General features: G+C 42.7%; 1 protein-coding gene across 3 annotated transcripts; it reads right to left on the reverse strand.

Annotated features, from left to right (window-relative positions):
* Positions 1–395: 395 nt before the first annotated feature.
* Positions 396–19,792, reverse strand: AKAP10 (A-kinase anchoring protein 10). Of its 3 annotated transcripts, XM_061363621.1 has the most exons (15): positions 19,401–19,791; positions 15,814–15,861; positions 13,359–13,541; positions 12,502–13,056; positions 10,969–11,067; positions 10,444–10,528; positions 9,802–9,925; positions 8,810–8,946; positions 7,605–7,749; positions 6,699–6,872; positions 4,503–4,612; positions 3,623–3,705; positions 2,988–3,040; positions 2,263–2,358; positions 397–1,238 (listed from the first exon to the last, which is right to left on the reverse strand). In XM_061363621.1, the coding sequence occupies exons 1-15, from the start codon at positions 19,576–19,578 to the stop codon at positions 1,233–1,235; spliced, it is 2,076 nt and encodes a 691-aa protein (XP_061219605.1). In that variant the 5' UTR covers positions 19,579–19,791; the 3' UTR covers positions 397–1,232. The 3 variants fall into 3 exon arrangements, with proteins under 3 accessions (XP_061219608.1, XP_061219605.1, XP_061219607.1); XM_061363624.1 differs by lacking the exon at positions 6,699–6,872 and having other exon boundaries at positions 396–1,238; positions 19,401–19,792; XM_061363623.1 differs by lacking the exon at positions 15,814–15,861.
* Positions 19,793–20,553: the final 761 nt, after the last annotated feature.

The raw sequence follows: 20,553 nt of genomic DNA on the forward strand, positions 1-20,553 counted from the left end.
GTGTGGCTCTAGACAATCAAATATTGCAACAGAGTAACACTTGCTCATCAATCGAGATATTCTGAGTATTGGAGATGATTCGAGTTCTTTGCAAAGTGATTCTTCTTTTTTTTTTTTTGCACAAATGTAAGGAAAAAAAAGCAATCATAAAGAGTAAAACCCAAAACAAAAGTGTTGTACACTAAAAATGCAGTAGTAACGGAATAGTGGGACACTGAGTACTTCTCATACCCTGCAAAACTTAAGTAATTGGAAAAATAAATGGAGGTGCTGGGTAACACAGTGGCGTTTAAACTAAAGGTTCTGCAAGAAGGAAGAAGGGCAAGTCTTTAAAAATTATATTTCTTGTAAACCAACCATCTGGAATTAGATACGGTGTTGGTGGAAGACAGGCTATGTAGAATGGCAGCAGTTACTTTTCCCTTGGTTGTGGGATGGAGAGGAAAGGAAATGGAGCAGTCTACAAGGCACAACCCTGCCTTCAGAGCCATGGCTCGGGAGCAGAAGCTGCACAAGTGCAAGATGAGCTTTTGTGTCTGCTCTGTGTCAGAAGCAGGGGAACTTGTGTATGCAGATGTAGGAGCTCGACAAGGAAGAGTTACACTGTTCAGATTTTGCTCCTGATCCTTCTACACTGCCTTCAAAGTTAATGTAATTATGAAGTAAAACACATTTATCTTACAGTGGAATATGCATCTATTTCAAGTAAGGAAAAATAAAACTTAGAACTTTTTAGGTCATTCACTGCCAATGAATTCACTGTTTCAGCTTCACTTCTCCAGGGGCCAATGTCAGGGATGCTCCCCTGGCCTTTCCAATTATGTGTTTAAAAATTACAAGTAACAGAACTAGAAACTACGGCAAAACCTTCCCCTCTGTTGTGGCTTGTGTCCCATTCCAGATAATTTGCTTAAAAGTCTTTTTGAGACAGGGTCAAGTATTTGTGAAGTTGATCACAGTTTCTCAGTGCCACATTCATAAACTGCATCTTCATCTCTAAAACCCATCATTGTTGTGAATGCCACATACAACAGGAAAAAGTGTTTCTTCACACTCTACAGTGGAGGTGCAGGATTGCTTCTTTTTAATTCTTCCTTCTAGATGAGGGAGATTTCGGCGGTTGGAGTAAGAGTGCTTTGTTTTTATTGGCTGTGTTAAAGAATCCACCAAAAGGGAAAGTTCACTCATTCTCGAAGTGGAAAAACAGATTTCCTGTTCTGGTGTTTCTAAAGTCATAGCTGTAAAAGGAAACACAAGGTTAGAGTTCATTTTACCCGAAAATATACAAGGCAGTTGCTACATAGAAAGACATTTTGTGTTTAAAGATTAAGTCACATATGCTCGTGAGCCTGGGAGATGAAAAAAACCAACTAGTCCCACAGCTCAATCCACCTTCTGATTACAGCAACCATGCTTAGTTAATTGAATCCAGAGCATCTGCAGTCACTTGGTATTTCTAAACTCTGTGCTGAGTGACCCTTCCATCTGGCCAGACTCAAACTACATAATCTGCAGCCCCACTACTAAGTGAAATCATTATATAAGTCATTTAAATGTAACTGCTCTATTAAAAAGTCCCACAGTGTAAGTATGGATCGATCCTTTCGGATAACTGGGGTTTGGCACATGTTTACTTGCAGTAATTAAAAATAGAGCAACTTAACTTTTAACAAAGTTAAATTCCTTGATGCTAACCTGGTAAACTCCTGCCATTCCATTGCATCAGAACTGTGGGCTTTTTTAAACAGAGAACACATGGACTTGTACAAAGTCACTGAACACAAATACATAACATCAAATCACCAGTCCGTGGACAGGACTGCCAGGTCTCTTTTAAGGTGTAGGCACAGTAAATCAGTGCACCCAACAAAGCAACTCTCCAGCTGTTGAATTTTACTGACACTTTAGGCCAATATACTAATATTCATCAACATGAAAAAGCAAGCGTGAACTCAAATAAGGAATTACAGTATTGACCCTGCACCACAAATCCCCCTTTTAAGTACTAAGGCAGTCTGTAAAGATACAAGATGAAGACAGTCCATTTTAACGCTTGCACATGAGAACCACTAGACGCATCTGAAGAAATTTCTACATCATACGTAGGCTGAAACACTCCCAACCTTTATTTTTTCATATCATGCCATCCCAGTTTGAACATTTCCCAGCGTGGGTTTCAGATGCTCTTGGAAGGCAAGAGCTCTCCTCCTCCCACAGTCTGGCTTAAGGCAGATGCAGGCAGCAGCCTCTCCACCCCCTTACCTTCGTAACCTTCTCCGAAGGCTGTTCACATTGTGCCTGCTGCATAACATCATTGACTATCATCTTTGCTATCCTCCAAGCCATCTCTTCTTGAGCCTGCCACAGAAAAACCACCCAAAACACAGATAGCTTCAAGTTCTTGGAATAAAAAAGACAGCCCTCAACATAATTCACAGGCTCAACTTTGGAGACGTGGTCAACCTTCACACCTCAGTGACCTGCAGCAAGCGTAGCCTCCCTTGATGGAAATGCCCCTGTTTTCCAAGTACACCATTAACTTCAATTACTGTATTTATGTCCTGATGCAATTTCCAAGAGACTTAGTGAAGTTTTTAGATTTATCTGTTGGGGACTTGCCCAAGCCCCTTCAAGGGGGGAAAACGCAGCCTGTAATCCATGTACAATGGTAACTTCAAAGTACAAAACAAAGGCCAACAGCACCTCCACTCCCAAATGTGTATATGCAACACCACCATAACAAGAAACCCCTTGTCTGCAAGCAAAGAGTTAACCATTATACTAAAAGAAACCAGCAATCACTGGCAAAAATCAAAGTAGTCTCACATATGCACACAAATAAATTATATTTAGCACATAGTGTCTGACAGTTCTTGTTGGTGCATCAGAAAGATACTCAAAGAAACAACCAGGATGAAGAACTTCAATACTTTATTTCCCTAATCTACACTGTGGAGGAAGTCACCAGGACAACATAAAAGACGCACCTCATCTGTGTTTCCTTGAACCCACTTCTTCATCGCTTGTGAAAACATGGACCCTAGTTAAGATAAAAAACAGCAAGCAAGGTACACTAGCAAAGTCCATGGCATAGCTCTATAAAAGCTAATTCCTTTCATTCTTCTAAAGATTTTGCACTGCTGGCATTAGAGAACATGGAAGAGTTGCATGGAAGACAAGGGATTACGTGGAGCCATGGTTCGTGAGACGCTGAGCCTGAACCATTCCTCTTTACCAGAGCTGACAAGCAGCACTAACAGCAGCTCCCAAACTGGGTGGGAAGCATGCGGAGAGCTGAAGTTCTTTTTCATCTCAAGACCCAATCTTTGAAGGCTTGATCATCCCCCAGCTGCTCGCAGGTTGCATCCCTGCCAGGCTCCATCAACAGCTCCAACTCCCACAGGCTGCTCAGACTCCCAGGAGTCCAGCTGGACCATAAAAGCAGAATTTGGATAGGAAACTGGGACAGAGATGGGTTTTGCCTCAGTACAGGACAGTCCCCATCTCCATTTAGCTTAAAACAGATCTGGAAAGAGTCGGGAGTCTTGCTTATCTCGACTGCAGTAAGGAAGGGAACAGTTCTTCAGATTTACAGACATGGACATGAAGAGGGAAAGCAAACCTTTTGATTTTTTGACATCAGGCTCTGGTTCAGATTCTCTGATAAACTGTCCCAGGTCACTGACTCGTCCAAACGTCATCTTCCTGAAGGGAGGACGAGTAAAAGCATTATGGAAAGCTAGCAGTCAAGAAAACAAAAAAGCTACCACAATAAAGACTCCAGTGTCAGAAGACCAGTTTCACCAGTTACCACCTCTGCCACCTGAAATGAATATATTGGGAAAAATCTCCAGCTCTTCTCACGTATCTGAATTCAAAGTGTATCGTAACAATTCTTGTAGACAGTAGAAGCAGGCAAATGTTTCAATGACTCAACAGGCAGTGCTAGCAAGTGCTCTACACTATCACAAAAACATGCCATTAGGGAGAAATCAGTTTACCATACCCAAAAGGACAGGAGACTGTGCAACAGAAAAGGTAGCTATAGAAACGAAGTATTTCTGTATGAGATACACAAAGCAGAAGAGCGTTGCAACAAAAAGTAACTTAAGAATAGCTGTGCAATCTGCTAAGGAAATGAAGTATAAGCCCTTCTGTGCCACTGGGGTAGGAAGAAATCAAAGCTGCACAGTATCAAAGGAGCCTGAGCTTATTCTTTTCTGTTCCTTCCCCAGATTGAAACTATTGAGCTTGGAGTCAAAGAGCAGTAATAGCCAGTAGAAAGAGAAAATACAATTGGAAATACTTTTCTGTCTGCCATTTTGGTCACAGAAACATTCACCATGACACTGGTGTTAAATCACATAAATGTACTCTCAAATATTAAGACATGTATTAAGATGGCACTACCTTGCATTTACACATGCATGCAGGAGGACACAGCAAAAATGAAACAGAGATGAAACGTAACTAGGAGCAAGATAACACAGAATGAACCTTACCCTGCATATGTTCGCTGATATAAAGATTCAGGATCCAGACTTGCAGCATCTACAATTATTGCTTCATCAAAATTTTTCAGGATTTTAACATTAGCCTTTTTGACATTGGACTACAAATAAAAATTCTAAGTATTAGTGCCCAATGCAGACAACTAACAGCTTCCAAACAAAACTGCATTTTTAGTGCTTTTACACTTAAGATAAACCTCCATAAATCTCTAAGCAAGCATAAAAGAATTAGCATTTACACAATGATGAATTCCTAATGCAGCATGACACTTTTAAACAGAGGATGAGAAAGGTAAAAGAATAGAGGTGAAGACATAATGTAGAGATCAGCATAGGTGAGGACTGCTCTAAGCACTATCAACTCAACAGATCTGTGTGCACATGCAAATTGTTTGTGAGTACACAGGACTGAACTACCTCAAAGGCTGCAGCAGCTTCGCTCATCCCTGGAATGTACTTGGCTAAGCAATTCCCAAACACACTACACTTCCCCAATACACAGAAAACAAACATTTATCTTTTGGCCTGGCATATTTATACAGGATTATGAAAAAAGCCAAGGAAACATTAGAACAACAGCAGGGAGAGCACGAATGTGCAGCAATCTACCAGCACCCTCACACAGAACAGAAATGTTGATGGCAGCTGCCTTGCAGACTCCTTCCCTGCTGCTCTGCAAGTGCTGTTCTTTATGCAAAAATATGCAGAGACCCAGAGATTCTCCTGTTCAGATAAGGAGGAATGTGCACCACAAAATGCAGCACTTCATTTCCTGAACTGTCCAAGCAAGCCAACCACCAGCAGTTTCTCTCCTGTAGACTTATCAAGCAGCAGGATACTTCGAGAACACAGATTTTACTCCCTACTTTGCAACTAAGGGGGAATATTCTGTCCATGCAAATCAGGAGGTTTAAAAATGTTAAAAGCAGGTAGTACAGCTTCAGAGTTGCTTGATACATGGATCATCAATAATGTTGGTCTAGATACTGGATTTAAAACCCACGGTAGCACTGCAGCATTCAATAAAAGCAATTCAGCAGAAGCAGCTCTTGCTTAGCTTTTCTGCTCTCAGCTGGGCTTGCAGTTTGCAAGCTGACCTGGTTACAGATAAGCTAGAATCTGTTTATCCTCTCCTCTTTCACATCTGAATTAAACAAAGCTAGAAGTTTTGGAACAGCCAACTCCTGGTTTAAAACACATCTCTGGTGTTACTGGGATGGTTTCAGAGTGGAACAAGCTCCACAGCCTGTTTTTGAGGCTAAGCCCACACATGAACACAGCTCTCAAAGCAGCACCAAAGGCAACAAAAAGACGCTGTCCCACAACCAGGGTACTGTGCAATGTATATGGTGGACATTTCTCAATGACTGGGAGGATAACAGAGCCAAAGGAGCCCAGTCACATTGTTTCCACACAGTCCAACAAAGAAGCAGCAGCCACCAGAAAGCTCCAATCATGCTTAACAAATGCCTTACCCAGCAAAAGACCTTTTTATGCCCCGCTTTACATCAAGCTATATACATGCAAACAAAATTCAGGTATCACCCTCAGCTCAGAGCAACTCTGTGGTAACACAGCAAAGTGTCAGTGTCAGCTCTCTTTTGGAAAGGGCAGGGGTCTGGCCATTCTATCAGACCAGCTTAAGGGTAACAACAGGGAAAAGTCCACTGAGGCAAACTAGTGAGCACCACTGGTCAGATATTAACTGTTACTGCTCTATGATTGAGTAGATAAATGCTTTAAACCTTAGAACTGAGCACACACAGCTTGCATATTTTTGTTTAAATTCTACAGCATATTCACAAGTGTCAATGCCTGAAGTTATGACTACGGTAATGATCAAAATACGGTGCTTCTAATAAAAAGTGTTCTTAAATGTTATGGCACTATGGAACAGTCTTCAGTGAATTTAACAGCTTAATAAAAAGATACATTTGATGCAAAGAACTAAAAGCAGCACAAGGCTCTGGCTGCATAAATAGGATAGATCCTCTTCCACACCCATACTGTCTGAACTTAGCAGCACATAGACTAAACACATCCTAATATAACACAGACTGTGATTTTCAAGTGGAATGAGAAGCTTCAAATTACAAGGTGTTTCTTTACGGTGTATGAACTTTGATATTGATACATAAAAGTGACTGTAGCATTTCCCATAACAAAAACAAACCAAGAATCTCATACCTGGGAGGCAGAGCCATCTGGGCCCCCTATGGAATCGCTGTCAGGAGAGCTACTGGGGCCATGAATACTCAGTGCAATATTCCCTCCTGGAAATTCATCTCCTCGTACTGAATGGATGAGATCATTCAAGTATTTGTAGTAAAGGTTGCTGGACAAGAAACCAGGTAAAAAAACCTGAGAGACAGAAGGAGGAGTCCTCTTTAATCAAGGCTGGTCTGCACAATTACAGATTGATTGCACAACAGAAGGGACACACAAACATCTCAGCCCTCCTGTAGCTGGTACACAAGTAGAAGTGCCTACACATGAAATTATTCCAGATTAGCAAGAGCACTGCTTTGAATCTGAATCCTACTGCAAGATGAACAAAAACAACCACGTATCAACCAAACCCTCCAGTAACTGGAACTGAAGTTTGAATTATCCAATTTCCTCTAGGAAAGGCTGATAACCCAACAGGGTTACAGGTATTTTGCTATGCTGATCAAAATTCATCTGCAGCTCTAGAATCAAATCATTAGTCTGTAGTGTCCAGGTATGCCAGAGTTCACTATTAGCCACACCCCTGGTATTAGACTTGCAACAAACTGATACCAGCTGGAAGGACAATTTTCTAAAGATATAGAAGCTCTTGACAGCAATTCACATGGGAGGAAATTCTGTTATTTCCATTAGAAAGCAGTAATCACCCAAGACAAACACTTCACAGAGAATTGACAGAAACCAGTGTGTGGTATCTTTTCAAATCAGGCTAGCAAGTTTTCCTAAAGCTGCTCCATTACCCAGGTAAACAGGAAGTCAAGAAAAGAACAGGACAAATCAGAGATGCTGAAGGGGACACCTGACTCACTACAGAATCTCCACATCATGTGCGCTGTCAACACCGTTCTGAAGAAGGTATCTCACCGTCTCCATGGTAGTCCACGCCTGCCGTAAGGGAGTCGTGAAACAGTTCGGGAGAGGACCACCTTCCCTGCAGATGTTGGATTCGATCTCTAACCTCACCGAGTCATCAAACCCCAGAGGATGTGTGGCTTGAAGGGAGAAGTACCTGCAGCACCAGACGGGGGGAAAAACAACACAAAAGGAGTTGCAAAACTTTGCAAGTGGTCAGCACCCACCCGTTCCACCCAAGACCATCCGTCATGCTGCAGCCACTAGATGGAGCTGGCCTCAAGAAAGTACATAGAGCTGATGCTGCTAACTACAGGGGAGGAGAATTCACAATCCACAGAAACATTTTTGATAAAGCCTTGATCTGAAGATACAGATAAAAGAAACAGAGCATCAAGTGACTCCTGAAGAGAAGAATCTTACACACAGAGCTTTGTAGCAGAGAAGCAAGGAACACCCAGAACTCTGAAGCAGCATTTGCTCTACTAATCACAACACCGAAACCAAGTTTATGGATGGAGTAGAGGGATGACTGATGAAAATCAGACTGAACTGTTTGCTTCCTGTCCGATTATTATTTTCTAGCAGGGTAATAACCTAAGGAGTTTGTTAAATGAGTCTCACACTTAACCTAAGAACAAACTTTTTCTGGAAGCCGTTCTGCTGTCTTCCGGTTGCATCATTACTAAAGTACAGCACAAATGGAAAAAAAAAAAAGGGGAAGAGTTACACTACTGAAAGTCTGATATTAAAAGGGATCTGGTCTCTTCCTTAACAAAAGGAAGGTATTTCAAAGTATTAAGAACAAGCAGTATTTGGCTTTTACTGTGGGTGATAACAGCTCCTAGTTTAAATGGGTAACAGTATCTGGACCTTAAGGTTTTTCTACAGTGATGCACCTGCTTCACATTTTCAAATGGCAACCAATTGGCTTTGATATTTTCACAACCACACGTAAACCCAAGCAAACAAGTCCTCAAAATTCTGAACTGTTTAAGAATGGAATCCTTGCAAGGACTCTTCATGTATACAGAAAAGTTTTAAAAGCTCTTGTGTGTGTACCCAAAGGTCACCTTACTAAAATGCATTTCAGCATCGCAGTGCAAGACTGCACAGTGATGGTCTGAAAATGGAAAGTTTCTTTTGTACAGTGCAACACAAAAACACAAGCACAAAATTAAGAGCTTCCGAAACAAGTAACTGTTGAACTCCCTCACTTGTCATATAAAATCATGGCATCATTCTGTGCTTCTTGCCCATCATACTGGCCTTTTTTGGCAGCAAGTTGAGACTGGAAGTTATCTGCTGCCAACCAGAACTGCAGTACGTTAACTGCATCTTCCTTCTCCATGTACTGGAAGAGAAATCAAAAAAGAAAGGGTAAATTAAGCAAATTGTACCAAGAAACTTCTAACAAGCATAGACAAACCTGCTCCTTCCCATTTAAAATGAGAAGGATAGTCCAAATATTAATGATGCAAAATTGTCACCAGGGCATACAAACCTTCTGAACTCTCAGATACAGTGCTGCAGACAGATTTAGTTTGTTTAAAAAGAAAACAACTTGGGAACTTTCTGTTCTGTACTGATTTTCACATGCAGTTTCCAACAATTCTTTATTTGCATCATACTAAAGACAAAGGGAAGGCTATTTTCATGCTATGCTCAGCTTACGTTGAACTCAGCACATTGTCTCAGCTCTCCAGCTTGCTGCTTCAAACTACACTTGCTTGTCAGACTATCAGGACAAGTATTTTACAACTAACAGGTAATTCCCTAAAGGGCCCCACAACTGTAAAATCATACATTTAACCTACCACATTCCAGCCTGGTATCCTCTCTATGTAGAACTAGTGAATTATTTATCTGGAAGAATGCTTAAGGCTTTCAAAGTCGCTATTTCATTTGGCAAGATAAAGACAAACAATGTCAAGGCTCCTGCAAAGCAGAGACCCTTAGAAGTACTCACTAACTGGAGAGGCCAGGCACAACTACTTATTCTGCAATCCAGTGTACAGGTTTGAACATTCCAGAGAGCTCTACATGTGGAGAGGAAACAATTTAATACATTTTCTCCCTAATAAAGATACATCTCATCGTTTTTATTGTATTTCAGGTGTCTGCATTGGAGCCATCAGAGAATGAACAAAGGTTTTTTTCCATCTGATAGGAAAGAATGAAAAAGGCAAACTCAAAACCTAGCACTCACCTCAGAGAAATAGAAGAGAGCTGATTCACAGAAAAGTATGTCAGCCAGATAAACAGTCCCACTAGTCAGCACCTCAATCTGGTATTTACAGAAATGATGACTTCGCAAAAACTCACTAAAGTGCCTGCACACAGACAACAACAATCAGTTATTAAGGGTCAGCAGCATTCAAGGCACCTCATGAACCTACCAGTTCTTGCCCCAGAAGTCTTATACTTTCAGTGGGATAAAAGCAGAACAAAGAAGGAATGGTGTAGGCTTACAAATGACACTAGGACGATATAATGGAACGGGCTGCCCAGGGAGGTTGTGAATGCTCCATCCCTGGCAGTGTTTAAGGCCAGGTTGGACAAAGCCTTGGGTGTCATGGTTTAGTGGGAGGTGTCCCTGCCCATGGCAGGGGGGTTGGAACTAGATGATCTTAAGGTCCTTTCCAACCCCAACTATTCTATGATTAGCATGCACATACAGCTCCAGCAAGTGACGACAGTGGATTTGGAGGCAGAAATCTGAGCAGTTTCAAATGCAGAAGACTGCACAAATAAGTTATTTTATGGTAATGCCTTCGTAAATGTTTCTAATGGAATCACTTTTTGCATAAGGACAACAGAGACATGAAACCAAACCATTCAAACCACCTACTCTTGTTCCATTGCGTTAAACACTATTGACTGTGGTGTAACAAAGCAGTTAGGATCCACTTGTCCATCTTCCCCACAAATCTTTGCTGCAAAGAAAGACCAGGTTAAAATTAACATGCATCTGGCTGATGGAGCTGGAAAACACAAGTGGTGACCAGTTAATGAAAACCTGCAGCTCAAATGCACTTGAATCAGCAGGTTCTGACTGTGCAAAGAGCTTTTGAGGTACTGCAGGTAGCTGAATGATATTACAGCTGAAATACTTATTTGAGACTCAAATCAGGATCCCCTCCACAATTATCAGGAACTCTTTCACTAATTTAAGCAAAGACTCTGAAAGTTCTTTGGGGGATATTGCACAGCACTACTGAAAGGTCAGATCCACTGATACTTGTCATGTGATCCATCTCTTACAACTGACTTTACCAGTCACAAAAATAAGAAATGTGAGTGCATGTGGTATTAAAAATACATTTTTACAGGGAAGGAGGAAGCTCAGAAATGAGTAGACAGCATACATTCTTACCAACTATGTCATTTCTCATTGCTTCTGTTATAGGTATTGGTTTAGCAGCATCTGGAGAAATATATTTGGTAAAAGTACTAACTGCATCCCGTTCTATACCTACAAGGAAAAAATACAGAATCAAACTTGGAACTCCTTGGCACAGGTCTAAAACAAGGAGCAAATAACAAATCTCTGCTCTTGAGAAAAGCAAGTATCTAATCACCAGTGACAAGTTCCCTTCCCATAAAGCACTCAGTCCACTAAATACCTTGCTACTGACAAGCTACAGTGGCTGTGTTTTTTCTAGCCAGGCCACAGTTAAGCCCAGCATGGACTGACTAGTGAGATGGAATCAAGCAAGGCAGCTCTGAATTCCCTGCCACCAGACAAGACAGCACTCTCTTCCTTAGCTGCACACCTTAGTCCCAGAAGTAACACCTTTCTGGCAAGAAGTGCAGTGAAGTTCCCAATTTCTAGCTCTCATTATAGAGGATATAATGCCTGCATTAGGAAGGAATTAAAAGGAAAAAAAACCATCTTCAAATGGGATGCCTCAGAACAAGATAAACACTTTACATGCTATCTTTTGAAAGTTGGGACACTGCTCTGAAAGAAAGAAAAAGTAACACTTTGACTGTTCATGCTCCTCAAAAAGCACCCATTACTTCCACATTCTTTTTAAACACCAGAAAGCAGAGGTGCTTTTCATGACTGAAGCATCACTGCATTTGTTTAAGCTGCTTTGGGGCTGAGGTTAGGTGTTGTGGCGGTCCATGGTAAATACATGAGAACAGCAGACAACAAGAGAAAGGGAAGCAGCACAAGGAAACACGTAGGCCAAAAAAAGCAACAAATATGAGAAAAGGAATGTTTCCTTTTTGTCTGAAGACCTGCACAAAGGGAAGACTGAGTGGATGCGAAGAAGAGAACCAGGTACTGTGCTGTAGCTTACTACCAGAAGCAAATATTTTAATTTCACCCTTATTTCCAGTAGCCTCTGAAGACATGGAATCCAAATGAGAACCAATCAGTTACAAGGGAAAGAACTATCAAATAAATCCAAAACCAAAACCAGTATGTTCCACAGAACAATCTCAACAAGTCTCTTGTAACTATTACTTATGTCATCTTACGTGATACAGGGTACTTACCTTTCATGGAAAGTTAATTATCAACTCTCAGCCCCGTCATCCAAATTTTCTGCAATTCTTTTATGTTGGGATAGGATGGGTGAGGGAAGAAGGGGACATTGCAATGGTCACCTTCATTTCTTAAGATTACACGTGTTGGAACAGAAGTAACCTAAGCTTGTTAGAACACGTAACGATTCCGAAGTCTCTTCAGCAGTATATTTATTTTTCAATGACCAAACAATACACAGCTCAAACTGACCATCAGCTGATACAGCAAGTTAATAATGCTGATACACAGGATTATTTTCTTCCCTGCAGCATCACATCATACTCACTAAGAACACAGCCCATCATACAAAGCAAGCAGCAGCTCCCCATCTCCCACCTTTTTTAAAGAAATGGGACACATGGCACTTACTTTTCATGAGTTTTCCTGACAAGTCTTTTAGTGCAGAGGAGGGGCTGTTTCTGTTTGATACTGTAAGCTTGGAAGATTCTTGCTGATCAGCTGGAACAGAACAAGTCCCTGTCTCAGATTTTCTTAGACAAAGAACACTGCCATTATCACTATCCTGACCCAAGAGCACATGGTTCTGGCTGTTGCTAGTTCTGTCGTTCTTGGTGGAAGTCACTGGCTTGGTCCTGAGCAGATGGACTGTGCTAGACTCCTCCAGTCTCTCCTCAAGCAATCCAGTTGGAGAAGACAATGCAATTTCCTGCTGTTTGGAGGGTGACACTGGCTCTGCCAACGAGCTCTGCTTAACTGTGTTCAGGCTATGTGCTCTTATACGGGACCATGTTGTGGAGTGGAAGCTTTCAGCCTCTAACCAAAACTTAACCAAGTGTTCCATTCTGCGCAGTTCCATAAACTGGATAAAATAAGGGAGGGCTACACTGTCCTGCAGAACTTGTTCAAGGGTCTTTGAAAGGCTTGATTTGGTCTCTTGAGCTTGATAATTCAGACATGATCTGCCTAAAGAAAAATACAAAGGGTATGACTCCATATTGTACTACAGATATGGGTATTCAACATAAAAATGCCCTACAATGCAAGCGATGAAGAGACAATTCCAACATAATGGTAGTAAACAAAGTAAAGAAACCTCTTAACAGACAAATGCACTGTCCACATTCAAAATTCTTCTAGGGTAACAGCAGTTAATTTTTGAATTACCTAATCTACTTGCCTGAAAACCAAAGGATGATGAACATAGCAGTAACACACAGAGAATAAAAAGAAACACTGCCATTATTATAGAGCTGATGAAGCCTTACCTAAGTCTCCAAAATGAGCAGCTTCCATGTGACTTGGCTGCTTCTTCAGGGCAGCTGTCCGACTGCTAGAGAAAGAATCCATGTTGGCAGAGATGGCATTAATTGCCACATGGCTTGGTCCTGCAGCCTCCAGCAAGGCATGATTTCTAGTGCTTCGTTGAGGGGAATGTACTGGTACTGGAGCTGGAATGAAGACAGGAATTACTAAAAGACAAGGCTTCCAAGAAGTCTTTTAAGCAGTTTCCAACAATAAGCACCCCCAGATATGCCAGAGTTTATAAGAGTCAATCTTATTAAAAAACCCATTCTAACACTATGTGTCATTTTGATCAAGGTGTGATAAGAATAAAGACCACAGAAACAAACAGGTTAAATTACAGCAAAAATAAACTCACTTCCAGTAGAAGAGTGGCACCCACTCACCTGTATTTTCCCTATTCAGTAGCTAATCAAAAGATGCCAAGTCTAAGTTTATACATGAAATACTATTCCTGAGTCTTCCGGCTTCCTTGGTAACTGCTATCGTAACAGCTGAATACTTTGTCAGCAATTTAGTCTGATTACAACATTCTTGCAACCCATTTCCATATCTTTTTGAAGGCTAAAACATGTTACAAAATCCTGCAAGTTTTAACAAAATTGTTTTCCAAAAATGTTTGTCTCTTTGATTTTGAGGGAGAGAAGAAAAGCAATAGGGAAATACCTGATGAAACCCCGGTTATAAACATTAGCCACCTCTAAGCTGTTTTAGAACACAGCTATTTGAGCCCAGAGAACAAAGAACCTCCTCATGCAAAACCCTGCCAGTGAAAAAGCATCAAGTAATTGTTAATTGATGACAAAGCTGAAGAAAACAAACCACGTTCACAGCAGTTTCAAAAGCTCTCAGGAAACTGCACTGGATTGAGATGTCATACAAGGACATCTTACACCTCTGACTCAAAAATAAAGCAAGCCAGATGACACGTTATCTCAGCATACTACTTCCTAGCGATGTGTTTCTTCAAGGTGTCAAGCAACTTAGTTTTGGGGACTTTCATACTGCATAGCTTTATTTTTATGACACATGATGACAGAAGTTGATAGTTTCACATTTGCATGTCATGGCAACAGACCTTAGCAGCAATGGTAAAGGAGAGTTAAAATGTTTAAGTTATAGCAAAGTATTTCTCCAGCTGCAGTGTGTGGTACCAGGTCACTGCTTCCTGCCTCTTACAAAGCCTCTGGTATTTAGTACCAGCAGTAACGGAGAAGACTGCATTTTTCTGAGGCCAATGGATGGTAGCCAGTTGCTTGGCTGTCGACAGTAACTGGGGAAAGCTTGGTGGCAGCTCCTCATGTAGAACCAGAGCCACACTCATAAGAGCTTAGGCCTTTATGAATTAGATTAAAATATAATTCTATGTTATGAACATTTAAGAAAAACTTGTTCCACTTCATCTAAGGATCAAATACCTTTTCCAAACCCTTCAGACAGCACTACATCACTCAACTAATGTCATACAGATTGTGGAGGTGCTGCCTGCCAAACTGGAAAGATGCTCTCTGCTTGCAGCAGTGTAATACAATAAATTTTCACATTTACTGTTATTTACAAGTTCACCACATTACAGCCTTTTCCTGGGAAACCCTATCAGCTAGTCACCAGAAACTGTAGTTGCACTTAAATCATGGGGTGTGCAACTTGGATGCAACTTACTGTTTCCCATAATTGATCTGAAAGACAGACCACTGAGGTGTAAAAAAGCCTTTAACTTTCTCTTGATATCCAGATACCACACTAACAAATACAGAAGCAGGATTTTGTCTGAGGATACAGAAGTAACAAATGAGATTCACATAAATTACCTCATCTCCTTTCAGTATCACAACAAGAACTGACAGGATAAATAATCTTGTTTTCCCCACAGTTTACAAAATTCCTTCCCATCAAGATGGTTTTTTTCTCTCCTAACAGATTTAGCAGCAAGATTTCTGTATCACGTGGAGCAGCACTACAACACCATGATTCAGAACTTCAGCCTCACAAGCTACACCAGTTACACTTAAAACAGACACCGGCAGCCTGTTCTGCAAATCAGACACAGTTAAGCTGCATTTTCACAACTGCAAAGTACACTACATGTGAGCAAAAAACTTCAGAAGCGATTTTTTGTAGCTAAGGAATAACCACTACTTGCCCGGTGACTGAACTGTTTGATGACTTTGAATGAACGCTCATGTGGCATACCTTAATAATCTTCTGTACTTACAGATTCAGCGAGATGATTAGGACACATCAGTTACTATAAATACTCAATACTCAGAAACAGAAATCAGGTTTGAGTTTGATTTGGTTTTAACGCATAGGTCACATGTGTGCTCAGTCATAAGGAAATTATCCCACTGGTTAAAGCGAAAATGAAGGATGACATTTGATATCTGAATTTAGAGACAAAATAAACATCAATCTTACTTTTAATTGTTTTCACATCTGTGGTCTTTTCTTGTTCTTTGCCTTTGACTGTAAAATACAAAGGAAAATGTTAATGCTATTTTGGGTGACTAATGGTATTTACCAGAGAATGGACACAAAATTCCTGACTTCAGCAAGTATCAGATGCAGACAACCATCATTTAATTATAACTGATCTCTCCTCCAACCCTTCACATCTAGTGACTGACAGAGGCTCTCAAAGCTTCTGTGTTGGTTTATTTTCAAACAAAAATCCTTATTCATTAATTAAGTTTAATGAACTGTAGTATGTTACAGTTAAAACTAGGAAAGGCGCTTACTAGCCATATGATTAAAGCATGGTTACATGCAAAGTTACTTTAATAAACAGCATTAACTGGAAAGAATGGGATAGATGTGCTTTACACACTGCTAGTAGTTAATTCTCTCTCAAATACTATTGCTTAAATATCATCAAACCTAGGGCAAGCAACTGATGGGAAGATAAGAGTTTTAAGAAGTTGTGATGGAAAAGCATTTTGTTAATAATTATTATTACGTTTTTAAAGGAAGCTCCTAAAGGAAACAGATGAGATCTGTTTGAAACAAAGACACTGAAGGAGTATAAAAACAGGAAGGCACAAGAAACAAATTAAGTAGTGATATTGAAGAACATGATACACTTGGGAAACGTTCTCTGCCTGCTCCAGGCTGGGATTATTAGCACAAATAGGTCATCTTTGAACAGCAATTGTGGAGTCCTTCCAAAGGTAACCACAAATCCTAACCCAGCACAATCACACATTTACATCACAAAACACGTGCAGATCACAAAAAACCAAAACCAAAACCACTCTGCCTCTTCCAACCCAGGTATTTTAACTATTTTAAAGGGAAGCTTCAATCTGGTTACGTAAATGTCCTGCCCGGAGGTGGCTGCAGCGCTGCCGTACTGCGAGGACCAGAAACGCTGCAGCTCTGTGAATTGGCAACTCAGCATTTAAGACGTAAGCTTGCAGCCAGCACATTTTCTGACAGAGCCGTTTAAGCATCCCTTGAAAGAGCTGGATCCTTTCAAATCTGAACTCTTGCAGCCAGATGCAGCTGTGAGCAGTGAGAATAACCAGCTTTACATAACTGGGGGGTGTGATATGCAGGAGAAAAATGACTTGAGAAAATCTGCATGTCTGAAGAAAAGCTGAGGGACGAATGGGAACGAAGCAACCTCTCTACAGGATTACAAACCTTTATCCTTCCAAAATGATTCGGGTAGTTGATTCGTCAAACTGATGCTATTGGCAATGAATCTGAGTTTCAAAGGAGTCCTCCATAAGCCTATTTTCAGCTTAAATACATCTGTTCCTTCTCACCAACTACTCAGTTTCTCTCTAATTACCTACTTATTTCTGGTAACACAAATTCCCCATTCACATTCTTAACCTCTTCATACACAGGCTTCTTTTTTGCCCACTAGCTTCAAGCAGAACAAAATGAAGTAGTTAACAGCGAAGGGCAGAAGAAAACTCCTATACACAACAAGACCAAGCTTTTGAGGGTGAAGTTTCACTAAAGGACTTTACTTTCACTTTCCTCAAGAAAACGATGTCACTTGGTGTCTGTGTGAAACCAGAGAGAACTGCAGTATGTGATGACTGGGGACTAAGAGGTTGTGAGAACTCCCAGTAGCAAACCCCTCTCACAAAGCAGTAATGCACCAAACCGATGCAAACTGGCCACATGATGCTGGAGGATTTTAATTCATAGCTTTAAATAGACAAGAATGAACAAACCTAAGCAGTCCTCACATGTATGTGTGCAAAAACCAATACAAAACTTCAGAGGTCAGCACACTGCTTAGACTGTGCGTGTTATTGTCAAGATATTCCTACTAAAGGGGCCTGTAGTCAGGCTGTTTCATTGACAACAATTTCATAACCTGCCCTCAAGCACCAGGCTGCTGATTCAACTGTTATAGTTTAATTTCTCAACCTATTATTCACCCCCAGCCTTCCAGACTTTAATTTTAAGGCCCATGCCAAAAAATAAAACCATTTCCCTATTATTTTTTTCTACAAGTCAGTAATTTTATGGTTTCATCTTTAAAAACTCTTCAACTTTTACCCAATGTGATATCCTCTTGAACAACAGCAGCTCGACCCAAGAACACTGACACTGTTGTATGGTTTTGGACCGCATGTGTCTAGTCTACAGAGCTTTATCATAAGCCTTAATCTGTTGCTTTTCTCTCAGCTGCCATTTAAGATCTTCTCTAAAAGGCAGTATCTAAAATGGTAGATTGTACAACGCAGTATTACTCTATGTACAAGCCAGATGAAAGCTTACTTCTCTCCTTAATAGCACCTCTCTTGGGCACTTAGTTCTGCCTGTGCTTCTCTGACCCGAGATCCTTTAATCAAAGGAACACAAACAGATACTCAATGAGACATTTCATTTTTGCCAAAGCTTACACTGTGATCACACATTAGCATGAACATCACTTCTACAATTCCCTTCACCAACGGAGCAGCAGAAGCTATTTCTGGAGAGTTTATAAGCACAATGAAAGTTTGATTCTTCAGTTCGTCATTAGTATGTAAAGACCCCAAAAAGGATCATGGCACTTGCAAAGCCTTCAGCGGCCTTCCAGAACTTCTACTACAAAGAGAGGTTTAATTTCTTCCAGGACTACTGTACTAACCTCCACCAAGAATGAAACTTTCAGTGCTGCTACTTTGGCTGAGCAAGCTTCCAACAGCACCTGTCAGTCAAGACCAAAAACACTGACTCAGATAATGTGCTCTTTCCTCCTCTCTTGCAGTCTTAAAACATACATTTTGGGCTTTAGCAACTGAGAAATGCTTTAGGACAGCGTTGTCTCAGGCACTGCTTCAAGAGCAGCAATTGTACTGCTGGAACTACAGCATCAGGAGGTGACAGAACTACTTTCCCACGGGGCCCTTCCTAAAAGGTGCCCCTTTCAACAAAAACCACTCAAACCACACGTCGTGCAGCCTGAAAGCATCCTACACCTCATTTCATCACCAGCTGTAGCACAAGCGCCTTCAACACATTTTGCTTCCAAAGTACATTTCAACTCTATCCATTTGTGCTACAGGAATAGCATAAATATTTCAGGAGTCCTAAATTCCAAACCTTTGCTTGTGCTCCATCACATCAACAAAGGTGGTGACCAATAAATGGTCAACGACTCCTTTGGCTTTATGAAGACCTGGGTGTGATGAGGTCCCTTTTTCAACCACGGGTTTTATCTAGTGCTTTGACAGGCTATTGTATTTTTACAGAACCCTGAACAGCAGCACTGTAAAAAGGCACTCTGCAAGCATTCAGAGAAGCTCAGAATCAGCACGAAGCAAACACACCAGCCCACCCAACAGCACCATCCACCGCTCCGGGACCGCTGAGCTCCATCCCCCGCAGCAGCAGGGCGCAGAGCCCCGTCCAGCGCCTCCCCGGGGGGACCAGCGCTGCAGCCCTGCGCTCGCCACCGCTCGTAGCCGGGGCTGCCCGAAGTCCCTGGGGGAGCCCCGCCTGCAGCCGATCCCCCCCAAACCCCGAGGGAGGAAAAGGGCCCCGCCGCCGGGACTGACCGTCGTTTGGGGGGAGGCCGCTCCTCAGAGGCCGAGCTTCTTCTCGGGGCCCGGTCACCGTCGCCGGAGGGGCAGGGCCGGGGCCCAGCAGCCGTGCGGGGGACGAGACCGGCAGCCGCCCCTCAGCCGCAGGCCTCCCGGCCGGCGCGCCCCTACCTTTCCGCCTGAAGAAGGACATGGTGCCGCGGAGGGGGCGAGGCGGCCGCTGGGGAGGGGGGAAGAAGGGGAGGGAGGGGGTGAGGGCAGCGAGCCGAGCTCCCTATGAATGAGACTCCTTCCTCCGCCCGCCGCCGCGTCTCCCTCCGCCTCTTCCTCCCGCGGAGGCGCCAGCGGCCGCCATGTTGTCAACAACCGCCCCGCTCCCTCTTCCGGGCAGCCGGAGACCCGCCAAGCATGACGGGATGCGGCCGCGGCCCCCGCCTCACTCAACATGGGCGCCCCGGCGTCAAGGCTGCCATTGTGGATGAGGGCAGGAAGCTCCGAGGGGTCCGCAGCAAGGCGGGGTGTCCATCTTTGATCAGGGCAAGGGGCGGGCTGAAGCGCGGGCAGCCAGCTTGGTTGAGGGCAAGAGGTCCTTGAGGAGGTGTTTTGGGGACACTTGGACACGTTCCGCTGGCGAAGGGTGACAGCCGGCCCTGAGGCAGGCGACAGCGGGCGGGGAGCAGTTGGGAGCAGCATGGCAGGGCCGAGGTGCTATGCAAAGTGCCCTGGAGGCTCTGCAATGTGAGCCCAAAATGTCCCCTTTTGTCAGAGGGGCTGCAGCAGGGGAGGATGTGTCCTGAAATACATACTGCCATCCCTCACCTCTGCCTGCCTGTGTGCGGACTGTGCAGTCCCATCGAGGTGTTGGTCCCTATGCAACAAGGCCCTTGTCCCTGCAGGCAGAAGCCTCCACACGCACCTGGGGTGCGCGGTGGCACTGGTCGGCACATTCCTGTGGTGCCAGGAATGCGGCCGGGCTTCCTGCAGCTCCGACATCCCATGGCCAACGGCCCGGGTATTGGTGCCGTGTAACCTGAAAACCCTGCCAGGCTGCGTAGTGCTGGTCAGGATGCGGGGACACTGCACCGGGGCTGTAAAGCAGTGGCTGATAAATCAGTTCCGCCTGGGTCCTGGATGCTGCCACAGAAATCCTCTTAATTACCCTCCCGAG

Source organism: Neopsephotus bourkii, unplaced genomic scaffold (assembly GCF_033783945.1).
Source record: "Neopsephotus bourkii isolate Nb327-2 ecotype Australia unplaced genomic scaffold, CSIRO-AGI_Nbou_v1 NB_1154, whole genome shotgun sequence".
Taxonomy (NCBI): Eukaryota; Metazoa; Chordata; class Aves; order Psittaciformes; family Psittacidae; genus Neopsephotus; species Neopsephotus bourkii.

Coding starts and splice junctions, on each gene's coding strand:
- AKAP10 (XM_061363621.1), bottom strand. CDS start 19,578: ATGTCCTTCTTCAGGCGGAAAGGTAGGGGCGCGCCGGCCGGGAGGCCT. Junction 9,926..10,443: donor TTTAACGCAATGGAACAAGA/GTAGGTGGTTTG, acceptor GTCTGTGTGCAG/GCACTTTAGTGAGTTTTTGC. Junction 3,041..3,622: donor TGATGTCAAAAAATCAAAAG/GTTTGCTTTCCC, acceptor TATCTTAACTAG/GGTCCATGTTTTCACAAGCG.